Genomic DNA, 17,268 nt, shown 5'->3' on the forward strand with positions numbered 1-17,268 from the left:
AACTCACGATTGCATAACTGTCCTGGATTATTTCAGGAATCATTCCCTTTGCTACTAAAATTTTACTCGCATTTACTCTCACTTCATTTTTAAAAAGTATCTCCTCCTGACAAAATTACAATGTAAAAAAGATGATTTTGCTAAACACTGCGTCCCTGTTAAAAGATAAATCTCTTCCTTAAAAATACCTGCACCAATTTTCATCCAAAATAAAATTAGTTCCTCAAAACAATCTTTTTTTTTTAATCAAAACAGTCTTTACTCAAGAAGAAAAGACAAGTGTAGCTATGAGACGTTGGTGAGGAAGGCTGGGTGTCCGTTTCCTCATCTGTAAAACGGGGATTCTAGAAATGAAGTGTTCATGTTGCAGGAGTCTCAAGATGACGCCCACAGGGCCCCGTTCTCTACAGGTGTGCAGCCGTCCGATTAGATTCTCTCAGAGTCTGTGGCCAGCATTCAGACGCAGCCAGGCATTTCACTGAGGCGGCTCAGCATAAGGTGAACTGGCAAGCTCTGGGAACAGCTTTCTCCTGCCCTGTTCGTGGAGTAACCAAGGAAGCTGACCGGGGGCATGAAAGCATGAGATACATCTATGCAAAGAAAGCAGAGAGGGCAGAGGGTTAGAGGCGCTGCCTGGGTTCCTGATGAGGTCTGATCGTGCTCAACATTTAACCTCCTTAACACATCGCTACAGCCACACTGAAAACAAGAATAAAATTACCTCCCTCCCCACTGTTATTTTGTCTTTGCTCAATGCTCCCTAAGTTTGTTTCTCTTCTGTACAATCAGAAGGATCTGAAGTAAAACACAGAAGAAAAAAGAATGCAAAGGTATCTTTCTTTAGCCACTCAGACCCTTCAAAGCAAGCTCTCCACCCCAGCCGAGCTCCGGCCCCTCCCGGGCAGGGGTTCCAATTAAAGTGAAACGAGGCCTTTATCTGCATGTGATCATCAATATGCATAAAGGTGACACCAAACCAACATCAAATGCCCAATTACCCAAATGTCTTGCTCGGGTAACAGCCTTTAAATAGTCAAAGGCACTTTGGCAAACCATCTCCTTTAGAGAAATTAAAGCCAACTTTGAACACAGATGATTTCAAATCCTCTTTAACAGCCACTCGCCTAATAATTGAAAGACCTTCCCATCATCAAACACGCAGGGGTCAGCAGGGCGCTGTGGAGCCATTTTTTTAGCTGGGGGAGGGAGGGGTCATCTCAGCTCAAGCCTTCCTCTGGGCTTTCATGTGACTGACAAGTAGTTTGTCACCAGAGAGGCCTCAAGGTGAGACCTCTTCCAATCTGCCATTTGGAAGGTGTCAGGCCTGGTGGTCCCCTCTGCCCACAGGCTGGGATCCCCATGTATTGGAACAACTGGAGTGGGTAAGATCCAGCCCATGGGACTGAGAGGAGAGGAATAGCTAAGAGTTCCGGCCCTGCAACAGGCTGGTGTGGGGCCTTTAAGAGACTTCCTGGATGCTTTCTAGAATCATCTGCCACTGCACAGATGTTTAGCAGAAAGAACTCTGGCAATTTTCTACACCCACAGTGCTCTGCTGTGTGCGTCCAAGTGGACCCATTTAGCGGGAACTAGCTCTGCGAGCAGAAATTCACACTTATTCTGTAGCTAAAGGGCTGGGCAAATTTAAGGAGGTCTAATTTTGATGCAAATAGACTTAGTATTTCTAGCTGGTATTTTCTCTGGGCCCTGGTTACCAAGGGAAATATGGTTCAGTGCAGACCCCACCTCCCAAACACTAGCACAAAATCTAAAGACCTTAGCACAGCCTGGGTAATCCCGGCTCAGAGGATGGGATTAGGCAGGAGAAGACAAGCTTCTTGCCATCTAGTCAATGTCCCCAACTCTCCAGGAGCATCTAGAGACCTCCAGGAACAAGGAGGCATGCGCAGTGGGTGGGACAGAGCTGCACTGTCTTCGTCTGTGTAAATGTGTGCTGTTAATGTGTTGACTCTGGGCCCCGCCCCCACAAGGAAAGAATGTGGAAGGTGTCACTCCCATTCGTACAACAACAAAGCTCAACAAACTGAAAGTCCATGTCTGGTATGGGACTCACGAAAGAACTGAGATTGCAGGGCACAGTGCCATCCTAATCATCTGAACACAGAGGGGACTTCAGAGGGTTGTGGCCAGTGTCTGCTCACCTCCAGGAGCACAGGCCACTGGACCCGTTACTAGAAGAAACACTCAGATGGTAACTTTGACGGATTGTTGGAGGCTGAGTATGGACTAGCAGGGGGGGCTGCAATATTAGGGGGGGTCCCACAATTTCCTGGGCTTCCCTTCAGAAACCACACTAGGTTCTCGTGGAAAAGGTTCAAGTAGGACCTCCTGGATGGCTCTGACAGGGGGAGAAGCATGAACACAGGTATTGTTGACCTCTGAGTCCCTAGTGCCAGATACATCACAGGTTTTCTGATATTTTTTGTTGCATGGGATGATGGATGGTTGGATAGATGGACATTTGGGTGATGGATGAATGGATGGATGGTATGTAATCCATGCCCTCAAGGAAATTATAATACAGAAATTTCTAAATTTGTCTCTCACAGAACACTAACTCCATAGATGTTAATAGCTGTGTCATGCTGTTAAAAAGTTTTATGCTCAAAAAATCAGTTGGGAAATGTTCCATTTAGGATGTTAAACAGATTTCATTACTAGAGGAGACTAGATACTATGCACCGTCTCTTCCTAGAAGTTAGCACAGCTGTTATCAGGAACTCAGTAAGATAATCAAAAAATTGAAAACATCCTAGAATCCACTCATAGATTTGTTCATTCCACAGATACTCATTGCACACCCACTGTAATGCAGGCACTGAGCCAGGATCTGGGAGTGTGATAGGAACAAAAATGAGCAGACTCTACCCACATGGAGTGTACAGGGCAGTAGAGAAGACAGACGTTAAACCAATAATCCCACGGAGAGTGTGAAATTACAAGTACAAAATTCATTACAAGGGAGAAATGTATACAAAAGATACCATAAAGCAAACAGCCTGGTCAAGGAGATGAGAAAAAGCTAAGAAATGAGTTGAGAAGTAAAGCATTAGGAAGATGTAATATGACACAATGCATGGGGTCAGGGGGCTGCTGGGAACCCAGGAGAGGAAACAATTTACTTCATGTCCCTTGTATGCCCCTTTTAAGTCCTATAGCAGGAGGGAGCATGGCAGATATAAAGAATGGAAATGAGGCCTAAAAGGCTGGAAGTAGGGGCTTCCACACAGCTGTTTATTGTTTAAGGCTCTAAGTGTTGTGGTGACTTGTTACACACCAATAGCTGACTAATACAATCACTGAGTCAGAGAGGTAAAGATTTCTGTGCTGGACATGCTACCCTTGACCCTTCCAGATTCAATCCCCACCATTTTCCACCCTGCTTTTTCCCTGGACATGAAGTTTATGAGCTGCATCCACCGGGCTCCTTTGGCCTCTGGCTCCTACTTGGGTTGACCAGTGGGGGCAGCAGGAGAAAGCTGGAGAATGGGAGGCAGGGGAGATTTGCTATCAGTTCTCTCAGCTACAATGCAATTTGACACTGACTGCATTCCTCTACCCAAGGCCACAGCTCCAGGTGAGAGGTCCCCTTCCTGTAGCCTCAGGCCTCTCTGGGCTCCAGGGTCCACTCCCTCCTGTGCCCCTTCAGGCCCCCGGGGATCAATGGCTTCTGGCTGTTGGTGCCCCTGGAGCCCTTCGCCAACCCTTGTTTCTTTCCGTGTGTGATCCTGCCTGTGCCCTTAGAAGCAATCCTGTCTTTGGCTCTCTACCCATCTCCTTAGAGTGTTCCTTAGGATTCTGGCTCACAAATGCAACTCCTCAGACACTCAGGTTCAGGACCTTGGAATTGTTTTCTTAAAAACCTAGAGTACCCCCCCCACACACACACACACACACACACCAGGAGCATAAGCAAAGGACTGGAGAAATGCCCTGGAGATAGACTCAGACCAACACGGGCCCAGAGCCCAGCTCCGCCAAGTACAAGCTCTGTGGAAAGTGACTTAACCTCTTTGGGCCTCAGTTTCTTCATCAGCAAAATGGGAACATTACCGACCAGCACTATATACAATAGTGCAGGAACTTATGTAGAACACATGGAACACAGTGAGGGCTCAGTGAATGGTCACTACAACTCCCTCAGAAAATATCCCATTTTACCAAACCGACCTGACCCAAAGTACCGTGTACAGTGATCCTCAGGCCAATGGTGAGACTCAGGAGAACCGGAAACATCAGCAGAGCCATCGCCTGACCCGCTGGTTATGCCCCCAGCCCCGCAGAGCTGCGGGAGCACCACTCACCAACCAACGGCTCGAGTGACTTCTACTCGAAGCAACTCCTGGGCTCCTTCCAGCGCTGCCACTGCCCGGCATCTCCGCGGTGCTTGGCGATGGTGCTTGGCGATGGAGCTGGTGGCCCCGGTCATAGGATGTTCTCCCCAGAGGTCGCGCATGGCGGGTCAGGTCTCTGAATGTGTGCGAGCACGAGAGGGAAAGACGAAAACGAACCTGCACCTGGTGACATTCCCGGGAACATGTTTTGACTTCAGATCCCGGTTCTTAGAAAGGGCAGCGCTGTATGCCACGTTTACAGCCGTTCCGACCATGTGTTAATGAGGCCCTGGGTGCTGGCAGCAGCCCGCTGAGATGGAGTAATTGGGTCACCACGGTTTCCCCGGGAGGCTGCTGCCGGCTGCGGGGTCTGAATCCGGAGAGAAGAGGCTGGTGGGTCCGATTCAAAGTCACTGGGAAGTGCTAGTGGGCTGGACACACGGTCCAGGAGCAGGCGGTCCCCTGTGGATGGCACAACCCAACCGGGGGCAGCTCGGCGTGACCGTCCACACCCTCCCTGCGGGGAGAGGCGGACCAAGCTCCCCAGCGCCGGCCTCCGGGCGCCACTCCTCACTTTGCCTGCTCACACCGGGCTCTTCTATTATTTACTTAATTTTCCTAAGTCAATTCAATGTCTTCCCAAATAAGTCCATTTCCATTGAAATGTCAAATCCTGACCGCCAATGGAAGCCAGCATCCCTTGCCATCAGGAGAAAGCAACCATTACAACGAAATGCAGTGGAAACGGCATGGCCCCTGGGTTCCGGCTGGATGCTGGTCCCTGGCTGGGTGCGGCTCCTGGGAAGGGAAGGCTCCCATCCGCTCTTGTGGTCTCCCTGACAAAAGGGACCATTGTTCAAGGGACCATTGGCCATTGTTCAAGCACCAAACGAGATGGTTTTTTTTCTCCTATAATCAGGAACATTAGAAGAGAATGGAAAAGAGAATAACTGTCTGTTACTCCATTTTATTTTATGCTAAAATCACCTCGAATGCATCCACAATCATCTCTTTACATCAGCCAGGGTTGCCCATCTGGGGGACCCCAAGCTCTCCGCTGCTGAGGCCTCACCCTGAGCAATAACCACCATAAATCCTGGTCCGTGGGGCTCATGCTCATTAAAAGAAATAATTATTGCAATTAATCTCTTCCAAGTACCGCCTGAGCGCATCTGGTCTGCTCTCCAGGGGACAGATGCCGCCCTTTGGGAAATGCCAGGACACACTGAACTTCAAGTCCCATGGTCGGGAGCCCATGGAAACCCCCACCTTGATGTGCAGAGCCACGTCCCAGTGAGAGGACCCCACCCTTCCTGTTGCTGGGGGGCTGGAGAGAGCGTCAGGGCCAGAGCAATGTCGGAGAGACATTGTGCTCCGGAGATCATGCAGAAAGGAAGCTGGAGTAAATCGAGGCTGTAGTCCTGGTGAAGGGCCCCCAGGCAGTGGGTCCCCAGCCAACAGGCCAGCTCCCTCTGTGTCCTGTGCCCCTCCTCGGAGCTCCATGCCCCCCTGTGGAGCCCTGGGTATGGCTTCTGCACCACCATGCACCACACTCATCCAGAATTCAAGAGATTGCAAGTGGAAGAACCAGGCATTCCAGGTTTTACCACCATCGCTTACTGTGTTGCTTTGGGAAAATGGCTTAACCTCTCTGAGCCTCAGTTTCATCTGCTTGAAATAAGAATATTAATGATATTAACCTCATAGGTGTATTGAAGGAAATACACATGGAAGGGTTTATACTGTCTGGCCCAGTGCAGAGACTCAAAAAAGAGCAGCTCCTTCAAAGGGTAGGTTCTATGATGGGTGGTGGCAGAGTCCCATGCTGTATTCAGAATTTACTAGCAAAAGGGAGCCCTCCCTGTGCCCCAGAGCAGCTCGGAGCCTGGACAGCGACACCTCCACAGAGCTCTGACTCACTGTGCGGGAGGCTTTTCTCATTGGAGCGGAGTTCTGTTGGACAGCTCAGCCTGCCAGAGAAGCGCTCAGTCACCACTGACCTTTTCAAACCTAGTTAATTGCCTGGGTTTTAAGGTGATAGAGCTGAGATTTTGCCACATATTGATCCAGGGGTGCAAATTTGGCTCCTGGTTTCTAATTACTTCTTGAGGAGGAGGAGGTGGAAGTTGCTTGATACCGTCCATCTTCTCTGGGAGGAACAGGAAGATTCAGAAACTTGGTTTCCAATCAGCTTGGCCAGTGATGCAGTGTGTTGTCTCAAGTGGACAAGCTAACTTATCCCTTCGCCTTGTCATCGAGTCAGCAGATGCGCACCGAGCACTGTAACAGTCGGGCAGCGTGCTGAGCTCCGCACACACAGCAGTGCACAGGCCTCAGGTGGGTGGGGAGACAGGTGTGAGTCAGGTGATCACACATCTGAGTGAGCGTACTGCGCTGACATTGGGTGAGAAGTCTGGTGGCCAAGTCGGGGCAGTGGGAGGGGAGCCCCTTCAGGGGCACTCGGAAGTGGGAGCGTTGTCTGTGGGGGGTTAAAAGTCAGTTCGTAAAGGTTTTCTTTAAATTAATTAATTAATTAAAAATTATAAAAAAATAAAAGTCAGCCCATCGGTGCTTTTTTATCACCTTATGCTGGAAGTTGTAAACACCAGTATTAATAAAGTGCTCCTCCCTCCCTGGACAGCCCCCTCTCACCAGCCCTTGTCTCAGGTGCACCGCGAGAGGAGGAAGATCAAGTCACTCAGGCCAGGCTCCCAGGAAGGGGCAGCTTGAGCCGGGCTGGGGAGGAGAGCAGCGGTGTCCAGGCAAAGCAGCCAGACAGGTGCTCCCCAGAGGGCAGGGCAAGACTGCCCCTCGGCCAGTGGGGTGCAGTTACAAGGCCGGGACATGAGTGGAGTGGCCGTGGGGGGCGGGGGGAGGGCAGGGGAGGGGTTTGCAGGGGGAACAGGAGAGTGCATGTCCCAGGAAAAACGGCAGCACCTACTCCACTGCAGCTGATCCACTTTTAAGAGAAGCCAGGATTCCAGATCTTTATGTAAAATATGCTTGTTTTAAGTATTGACAACTTTTTCTAAAAAGTGTTGCATCAAATATCATCCACAAACTACAGAATAATAACATCCAAGCTTAACATGCAGAGTTAGCATTATCAGAACAAAGATAATTTACCACTTGATTTTGCTTTAAGTTGGTCTCAAAGTTACTCCAGTTTACCATTTTCTGCTCTGTGGTTCGAACGGCCATCGTGATTCAGATCCCTCTTCTGTTGTTATTATTACACATCAAACTGCTTCAAGAGAAGGTCGGAACATGTGTACAACAGAGAAATGTCCTTACTTTCCAATGGTAAGGAAAAAATTACAAAGCTTCCTTTAACTTCTGCCATCCTGACTAAATGTCAGTCGAAACACAACCCAGTATGAGAGCTATAAAAGCACACTCTACAATAATGTCAGCTGAATCAGCTATGCCCCAGGTCAACACCTGAGCTGGCAGGTGGAGCTAATAGGTGCTCTTTGCTCATTCCCGCCATTAATCTCAGGAAATCATGGTATCTATAATTTTAAGAATCTTTTCTATTACAGAACCATGGCATTGTTAAGTTGGAAAGACCTTGGAGGTTGTCCAGTCTAATCCAGAGAGGTCATGGCTTTCCCGTCACTGAATGGATGCCCGAGACTACAGCAACAGAGCTGGATTCTACATGGGAGCCTCTGTAGGAGCCTTACCGGGAGGGAGGCGTCATCCCACTTCATCCTCTGGGCAGCGTCCTGCTCCAGGTCCAGCAAATCTTCATATACTACTCTGAGATTGGGCTACTCCCAGGCTACTTCTTCCCTCTTATTCAGAAGGGAAATCAGCTGTAAGACAGGAGAGAGTGCAGAGAGGGGTTCTGGAGGGTTTGGGTATCACCTGAGGTCACATAATTGATGATCTTATGTTTTAAATGTACATTTTAATGCTTCACACAAAAGAGGCGGAAGACGCTAATTAAACCAAAAAAGATGAGTGAATGAGTGAGTGAGTGAATGAATGAATGAATATATCCAGAGGCCCACATCATCATGGCTGACACTCTATTTCCCTGTCTATACAAAAAATTAACAGTACAGCAAAACATATAACCAATAGGGATCCAAATCTTTACCCCATTCTCATGACTCTTCATAAGACATAGGATATTATCCATATACGTCAAACATTATCTAAAACACTGTGTACCCATTTCTGCCCCTCACCATCCTCCACGTGGAAAATAACTGTTCCCCAAACTTTAACTTCTCCTGAAATCTTCCCTGGCAACCCAGCCGCCATGGTTCTTCTGATGTTCTTCTTCCTCCTCTTTGCCCATTTTTGTTTGTTTGTTTGTTTCACTGGGTAGTTCCCTTGGGCCTCTCTGACTTCTTTCATTTTTGCTTTCCCTTCTCGTTATACAGATTCTACTTAACTGAGGAAAGCCAGGGCCTGATGCCCAAGCAAAACTCACTTCCTTTTACAAAGCGAGAGCAAAGGAAAGACTGAAAATATTATAGACTAATCTCCATCCCATTTACACACAAATAGACATGTATTTACCAGATGTATTTCTGTGTGTAGAACTTAGAAACGTGTTATTTTCTCTCGATCACAGCAGCTGTGGCAAAGCTGTGTATACTCAATATAATGCCAAGTGCTGGCACGGAATTCACAGCAGCAGAGAACTCTACCACTGAAAATGCTGAAAAGTTACGGAAATCCAGTGGGAAATCTCAGATCAGCCTCTTAGAGTCCAGGTGGGCGTTTTTAAAAACTGTCAAGGGGGCCACTTGTAGACAGTCACTTAGCCCTCTCAGAATTCAACCGTCGGAGGAAAGAGAAAACGGAACTCTTCCCAGTCCCTGAGAGTGCTGTTGGTTGGTGTTTAATTACTGAGGGGGAAAGGTTCAGTTTCACTTTTCATTATTAAGGCCAGTTTTTACTTCCTTTAATTAAAATGTGCATAATACACCCTATTCTCCTGCCCTGCTAACGAGACCAGGCAGAGGCTTACGCTTCGTCTCAGCCGCTCGGCAATATCGTGCCCTGCTCGTGTCTGCTATGGAGTTTCATGGATTGGGACCTGTTTACCTCACACTCAGGTCCTAAACCAGCCGTGGGCAAACTACGGCCCGCAGGCCGGATCCGGCCCTTTGAAATGAATAAAACTAAAAAAAGGACCGTACCCTTTTATGTAATGATGTTTACTTTGAATTTATATTAGTTCACACAAACACTCCATCCATGCTTTTGTTCCGGCCCTCCGGTCCAGTTTAAGAACCCATTGTGGCCCTCGAGTCAAAAAGTTTGCCCACCCCTGTCCTAAACCCACAAGGTGGGAAGTCTGTGTGGAGGAGGTGGGGAAAGAAAAGGAGAAGCAATTGTTCAGTTTGCTCAACTGGATACCCAGATAAATCAAACAGGAAAACAACAGTCACCTCAAACTTCTCAAACTCCCTTTTCTTAGTTCCTCGGGATGTCGCCTTTATGTCATCCTAGCACCCACAGCACCTGGCGTTGTATCAGGCCCCATCTCGCTATCATAACAGTTAAATAACGAAAAATGCAAACTGCTGCTTTTTTTTACTTTTATTTTTTTTAATATTTTACAAACTAGAGGGAGGGAGGATTTATTCACAGCAGGACATGATCAACAGATACATGAACAGTGGTACCAGGGACAGCAGGGGGGAAGGGCACTTTGGGGTGCTTCTGCCGCAGGTGTTTGTCCAGGGTGGCCCGCAGGCAGAAGGGCACACGGCAGTGGGGGCACTCAAAGCGGGCACCTCCGGGCCCCAGACCGTGTATGCTGCGGTGGCGGCTAAGCTTGCTCCTCTGGGCACAGGCAAAGGAGCAGAGGTCGCAGGTATAGGGCCGCTCCCCGGTGTGTGAGCGCCGGTGCACAGTCAGATTGCTGCTGTCGGTGAAACGTTTCCCACAGAACTCACAGCTGCCCCCGGGCCCATGGCTCTTGCCCACTGTCTTTGGAGTCTTCTTAGGCAACTTCTCTGGGATCTGGGCAGAGTTGATTCTCTCTTCCTTGATGGCGTTGCCCCAACTGTCCCCACCAGGACCAGCCTGAGCTCCACCACCTGGAGCCCCCGGTTCCTGCACACCTGCTGTGTCGGCAGCTCCAGCCCCTTCAGGGCTGCACAGGAGAGTCCTGGCTAGGGCAGCGTCATGGGCGGCTGGCTCTGGAGGGGCAGCTGAGGCCTGTTCCTGACTGGCCTTGGCCGTGTAGGGGCTCTGAGGTTGCAGCTGCCGGTGGGTCTTCTTGTGGCGGTTGAGCCTGCTGCTGTGGGCACAGGTGTAAGAACACTGGCCACAGGCATAGGGCCGCTGGCCCGTGTGGGAGCGCATGTGCACCTTGAGGTTGCTGAAGGTGCTGAGGGTCTTCATGCACACAAGGCAGGTGGGGCTCCTGTTGGCCCGGGAGCCCTTGGCCTCCACTTGCTGCCCCACCACTGCTGACCTGGCTGCAGCCACCTCTGCCGGGCCCAGCAGCAGAGTCTCTAGGGCCTCAGATTCCGTCCGGTAGATGGACAGTCCATGGCCCCACTGGGCATGGCGCAGCAGTGTCCAGGCCTTGGTAAACTGTCGGCCACAGCGGAGGCAAGTCAAAGCCTTCAGGTTCTCAAGTGCTGAGTCCGGGCCAGGGCTGGGGCCTTGAGAGGGCTGACAGCCCTGCTGCTTGTGGTCCACGAAAGCCGTGATGGCCTCCAGCGGGAAGGTCTGCAGGCAGAGGCCGCAGGTCAACGTATCTGGGTGTTTGTTAGTCCAGGGCTGGCGGTCCTGAGGATTAGGGACCAGAGAAGTCCACGGCGCGGACTGGTTCTGCAAGCCGAGGGCAGGGAGGGGACGGGCACCGGGGTAGGGCAGGAGCGGGGTGCGCCCTCGAGGCCGCCTGGAGCGGGCGCTTCCTTTGGAGAACCCCGCAGCAGCCCCGCGGCCTGTAGGGGCCACGGAGGTGGCTCGGGCTTCACGTCGATGACCAGGTCCCCCATCTCCGTCTCATCGTTGGTGTGGGCGGCGGACTCGGGGTCTACTCGCCTGGGCTTGCAGCCGGCCTTGCAGCAAGACATGGGTAGTGGTGCAGAGGATCCGGCGGGCTGGTGGGCTAGGGGGCTGGGGGGCTGGGGGCTGGGGCCTGGGGGCTGGAGGTCCGAAGGCGCGAGGCGTGTGCGCTCCTGTGGAGATGCTCAGGTGAGTGACTGCAGCGACTGGCCTTGAACTTTTATACGCGCTAGCCCAGCCGTGGCTCCGCCCACCGGGGCGGGGCCTGATGGGAGCAGAAGGGGAGCCCCACAGGGGCCCGGCTGGAGGTCAAACTCAGTCTGAGCCTTGCCCAGGCCAATTGGCTTAAGGACTACACCTAAGGGCATCGAGCTCACGCGGCCAGCATAGGAACGGCGACTTCAGACCCCGTTTTAGGGCTGGTGAAACTGAGGCAGAGCATCCCCACAAACATCCAGGAGGGAGAAAATGGTAGGGGCTACGTTTCTAACCGTGCCCCATCAGTATCTTGGACTCTTTCAGTTAATACATAATAAAAATTCACTGGGCAAACCTCTATTGCGTGCCTATGGTGCACCAGGTACTGTTCTAAGCACTGGGGACACTGCAGCAAACCCAACAGACCATAATCCCTGGCCCCCGAGTTTACTGGTTCAGGGAGACTATGCTCAACAAGATAACTATGTAAAAGAGAGTGCCTTCCTGGGTGACCTGTGTCACCTGGAGCCAAACAAAGCTAGCAAGGGTTATAAAGGGGCAGGGTGAGGTGGAGGTGGGGGGGTACTCAAATTTCTCCCCGCACCAGGGAAAGTATGGTGGCGTTGAGACCTGAGGGATGTGAGGGAGTAAGCCAGTCTCTGTTCAAGAATAACAAGGAGAGGGGACTCTTTCCCCCTCCTCACGTGGGAGTCTGTACTTGTTCTTCAATAAATTTCCACCTTCGCTAGACAAAATAATAATAATAATAATAATAATAATAGCCGAAACCGGTTTGGCTCAGTGGATAGAGCGTCGGCCTGCGGACTGAAGGGTCCCGGGTTCGATTCCGGTTAAGGGCATGTACCTGGGTTGCGGGCACATCCCCAGTGGGAGATGTGCAGGAGGCAGCTGATCGATGTTTCTCTCTCATGGATGTTTCTGGCTCTCTATCTCTCTCCCTTCCTCTCTCTGTAAAAAATCAATAAAATATATTAACAAAAAAAAAAAACAATAATAATAATAATAATAATAATAACAACAATGATGCCGAAACCGGTTTGGCTCAGTGGATAGAGCATCAGCCTGCGGACTGAAAGGTCCCAGGTTCGATTCCAGTCAAGGGCATGTACCTGGGTTGCGGGCACATCCCCAGTAGGAGATGTGCAGGAGGCAGCTGATCGATGTTTCTCTCTCATCAATGTTTCTAACTCTCTATCTCTCTCCCTTCCTCTCTGTAAAAAATCAGTAAAATATATATAAAAAAATTTTTTTAAAAAATAATAACAATGATAATAATAAATAAATAAAAATAACAAGGAGGGAGGAGAAGGACAGGAGGGGGGTTGAGCTCTGAGAAAATGGAGTCAGCTGTGAGAGGGTCTTTTGACCACTTGAAAGTCTTGGTTTTTGGAGAGGTGAGTCTTGCGGGGGGCCTGGGGGGGAGGGAGGGGGCGGGTTTGAGCAGAAGAGGATTATGAAGGTGTATGCTGGAAGCCGATCCACCTTGGCTGCTTGATGCAGTCGCTGCAGGGATGTTTCAAGGGACCTGGCATATATGGCATACTGTTCTTAATATGTTTGCTCCCCCTCTTAACCTCCCCAAGAAAGGTTGTTTCCCCAGGTGAGGATTTTTATCAGTAAACCCTTTAACTAAGTGCCAGAGGGGTAGTTAATCACTTTAACTACGAACAATCACCCTTAAGCTACATAATCTTTACATAGAATTGCCTCCTTCAGTTACTTCCTTGTAGTTTAATAGAACAATAGAGTAACCTTGGAATGGAGATAAGAAAGCCCTAACCTTTGGAATAGAGTGGATAGGATTAAGATCAAATAGTATAAATACAGATGTAAAAGGAAAATAAAGAGAGGAACCTGGCTATGATGATCACCTGAACACTGCCTCCATGTCATTCATTCTTCGCCGACTCCGTCCACACCTTTGGGAACCCCTGGACCCGCTGGGGCTGGACCCCAGCAGGTGTACACATCTACTCTGCTCCTACACCGGGAATAGCCATGAAAGCCAAATGGCCAACTGTCTTGCCTCTCTCCACTCAGCCTCCTTGAACTTCCCTCCTCAAAGCAGCTCTTTCAGATCACTGTTTGAAGTGGCATCAACACCCTGCCCCACCCTCCATCCTTTACAAGTTTTCTTTTCTTCCTGACACCAACCACATCATAATACAGAAGGGTTTCTTGACTGTGCTCTCCCTTCCCCCACCCTATACAAGGCTCCTTAAGGTCAGGGGCTGAGTCTGCCCTCCCCCAGACTCCCCAGCCCAGCACTCCAGCACTCCAAAAGGTTTTGCTTTTAATGAAGTCCAGCTCATTAATTGTTTCTTCATATATAGTGCCTTTGGTGCTGTATCTGAAAAATCATTACCATACTCGAATTTACATAGGTGAGCAAACTGCTTTTTTTTCTTTTGATTAGTTAAATCTTTATTGTTTTGATTATTACATTTGTTCCTCTTTTTTCCCCCATAACTCCCCTCCACCCAGTTCCCACCCCACCCTCCTCCCTCACTCCCTACCCACTGTCCTCATCCATAGGTGCATGATTTTTGTCCAGTCTCTTCCCGCATCCCCCTCACCCCTTTCCCCCCCCCCAAGAATAGTCAGTCCACTCCCTTTCTATGTCCCTGATTCTATTATAATCACCAGTTCATTCTGTTCATCAGATTATTCACTTGATTTTCAGATTCACTTGTTGATAGATGTGTATTTGTTGTTCATAATTTGTATCTTTACCTTTTTCTTCTTCACCCTCTTCTTAAAGGATACCTTTCAGCATTTCATATAATACTGCTTTGATGGTGATGAACTCCTTTAGCTTTTCCTTATCTGTGAAGCTCTTTATCTGACCTTCAATTCTACATGATAGCTTTGCTGGATAAAGTAATCTTGGTTGTAGGTTCTTGGTATTCATCACTTTGAATATTTCTTGCCATTCCCTTCTGGCCTGCAAAGTTTCTGTTGAGAAATCAGCTGACAGTCGTATGGGTACTCCCTTGTAGGTAACTGACTGTCTTTCTCTTGCTGCTTTTAAGATTCTCTCTTTGTCTTCCTCTTGGCATTTTAATTATGATGTGTCTTGGTGTGGTCCTCTTTGGATTCCTTTTGTTTGGGGTTCTCTGCACTTCCTGGACTTGTAAGTCTATTTCTTTCACCAGGTAGGGGAAGTTTTCTCTCATTATTTCTTCAAATAGGTTTTCAATATCTTGCTCTCTCTCTTCTTCTGGCACCCTTATGATTCGGATGTTGGTACGCTTGAAGCTGTCCCAGAGGCTCCTTACACTATCTTCGTATTTTTGGATTCTTTTTTCATTTTGCTTTTCCAGTTGGGTGTTTTTTGCTTCTTCGTATTTCAAATCGTTGAGTTGATTCTTGGGATCCTCTAGTCTGCTGTTGGGAGTCTGTATAATATTCTTTATTTCAGTCAGTGTATGCTTAATTTCTAGTTGGTCCTTTATCACAACCTTGAGGTTCTCATTAGATTTCTTGTAGATCTCATTAAGTTTATCGGCAGTTTCTAGAAAATTCTTGAAAAACCTTAAAAGTGTGGTTTTGAACTCTATATCCAGTAGTTTGCTTTCCTCCATTTCTGTCATTTGTGTCCTTTTTATTTGTCTCCGCACTTTTTATGCTTCCCTGTGTTGATACAGTGGTTTTCTGTGCTAAGTGTCCTCTAGGGCCCAGTGGTTCAGCCTCCCCAGTTACCTGAGGAGGACACTCTTGGTGCACCCCCTTGTGGTCTTTGTGCACAGTCTTGTTGTAGTGAAGCCTTGATTGTTGTAGGTATCACTGGGAGGAATTGACCTCCAGGCCAATTAGCTGTGAGAATATGCTGTGTCTGCAGTGGGAGAACTTCTGTGCTGGAGACACTCCTCCAGGGCAAGACTTGCTTCAATGGGGCTTTGGTGCTCATTGAGTCTGCCCACTGAGTGTGTCCTTTATGGTTCCATGGAGCTGCAAACTGGATGGTCCCACTCTGACCTCTGGGTACATTGGCTCCTGGATCTCTAGGGAGGTGCTAATCTAGCCTCTGCCTTAGGCTATCCAGCAAAAGCCTCCCTGCAGGGCTTGGGCGGGGCGGGTCCCACTGGATCAACAGGGCAGGGCTAGCAGTTATGGCTGCTCTCAGAGGCCCCGCTTCTCAGTGTCTCAGCAATCGCTGCAAGCCCCTCGGAGAGAAAGCTGCCCTCGAGTTCCGACCGATGCCAGACAGTCCCGCTTCTCCTGTATGAGTCTGGGTCCCCAGAGACTCGCCCAGAACTGGAGCTCAGAGCCTGAGACTCCCTCCCGATTGAAAATGACAACCGGGCCCTCAGTCGCCATCCCGCTCCGTGTGCACCTCTGTACTTTAGTATTTTACTTCCACACTGCGCCTCCTCTGAGTCTCGGTATGCTTTTCTCTTTCCTTCTAGTTGTAGAATTTCCACTCAGCCAGCCTTCCTGTGATTCTGGATGATGTCCGTTCTGTCTTTTAGTTGTATTTTTGAAGTGGTTGTTCGAGGCAGCAAATTCCGGTGTTTACCTATGCCTCCATCTTGGTTTCTCCGCAAACTGCTTTTTGACAACCCCTCTCTCCAAGTTAAAGAATGGCTTTTACATTCAAATCGATCTGAAAGAAAGCATTTTAAAATCCTGTCATTGCACACCTTAAGTGCCTGCTAGGACACTCGGTGAATTTCACCACTGTTAAAACAGCAGCCAAAATAACCCAACTAAATCAATGAAAGAGAAAACCCGCGTGAGGCCTGAGCAATATGATTGGGAAACGGTCTCTGCTTTGGCAGAAGATTAGCATCCAGGAATGCAACCATTTCCATCATCAGTCCAACTTCATAACTGATCTCAGCAATAGCCCCAAACTGATGGTGCCTGCTCTCTTGTTACCCACGGTTGATAAATGGGCATCAATTTTTCATTTTTGAAGCGTTATTTCCTCTTGCAATTTGCCAAGTGCCTTTTCATGCCCCATTTGAAGACTGTCCCATGAACAGAGCTCCAGGGAATACGAGTTAATTATCCGACTGCCACTCATTGTTGGCCGCTGGAAAGTCTTTGCCAGCCCTGATGGTGAACCCCAACACTACTGTTTGATGATGGTGGCAAATTTCTACAGGACCAGTCACAGAAGAGAGGCAGCTGAGGACCCAGACTTAGGAAGCAGTCCTGGGTTCACACCCTCCTGCACTTATGTTGGGCAAATTATTTCATTTCTATGGGGTGCCATCTCCCCATCTGTGAAATGAAGATAATGTTAGTTCCTGTGTTGTAGGGTTATTATAAAGATTAGGTAATATAACGTGTACTTAGCTGTTGGTATATAGTAAGCACTGAACAACTATTTCTGTTCTGATAAACAACACAATTCCCTTCCACTTGCCAGAATACACTGTGGTGGGTTGTTTCATGATGCTTCCGGACATATTATTGTTCTTTCTGGGTGTGGCTCTTCAACACACGGATGTGGATCTACTGCACACCCTGATTGTGGGGGATCCTTTTCTAAAGTCAAATTGGGATTCTAGGCACTTCCTGTTTCTTTGCTTTCTGCACATAATTGTGGTTTGTTCATTAACCACTCGCTTCTACAAGAATATTGTTTTAGTAGTCAAATTGTTAAGCATCTAGAAAAGGAACCAAGATGGCGGCATAGGTTAACGCCTGAGTTTGCTGCCTTGAACAACTACTTCAAAAGTGAAACCAAAAAACGGAA

At 48.8% G+C, this 17,268-nt stretch overlaps 1 protein-coding gene across 1 annotated transcript; it reads right to left on the bottom strand.

Annotated features, from left to right (window-relative positions):
* Window positions 1-9,962: 9,962 nt before the first annotated feature.
* Window positions 9,963-11,410, bottom strand: LOC118662500 (zinc finger protein 296-like). The gene is made up of 2 exons (XM_036320977.1): window positions 11,171-11,410; window positions 9,963-11,120 (listed from the first exon to the last, which is right to left on the bottom strand). The coding sequence occupies exons 1-2, from the start codon at window positions 11,408-11,410 to the stop codon at window positions 9,963-9,965; spliced, it is 1,398 nt and encodes a 465-aa protein (XP_036176870.1).
* Window positions 11,411-17,268: the final 5,858 nt, after the last annotated feature.

The sequence above is a fragment of the Myotis myotis genome, unplaced genomic scaffold (assembly GCF_014108235.1).
Source record: "Myotis myotis isolate mMyoMyo1 unplaced genomic scaffold, mMyoMyo1.p scaffold_m19_p_9, whole genome shotgun sequence".
Lineage (NCBI taxonomy): Eukaryota > Metazoa > Chordata > Mammalia > Chiroptera > Vespertilionidae > Myotis > Myotis myotis.

Excerpts from the sequence above, each read along its gene's own strand:
- LOC118662500 (XM_036320977.1), bottom strand. The coding sequence starts at position 11,410 with ATGTCTTGCTGCAAGGCCGGCTGCAAGCCCAGGCGAGTAGACCCCGAG. Across the intron at positions 11,121-11,170 it reads CCGTCCCCTCCCTGCCCTCG|GACCGCCAGCCCTGGACTAA; the intron begins GCTTGCAGAACC and ends CCTAATCCTCAG.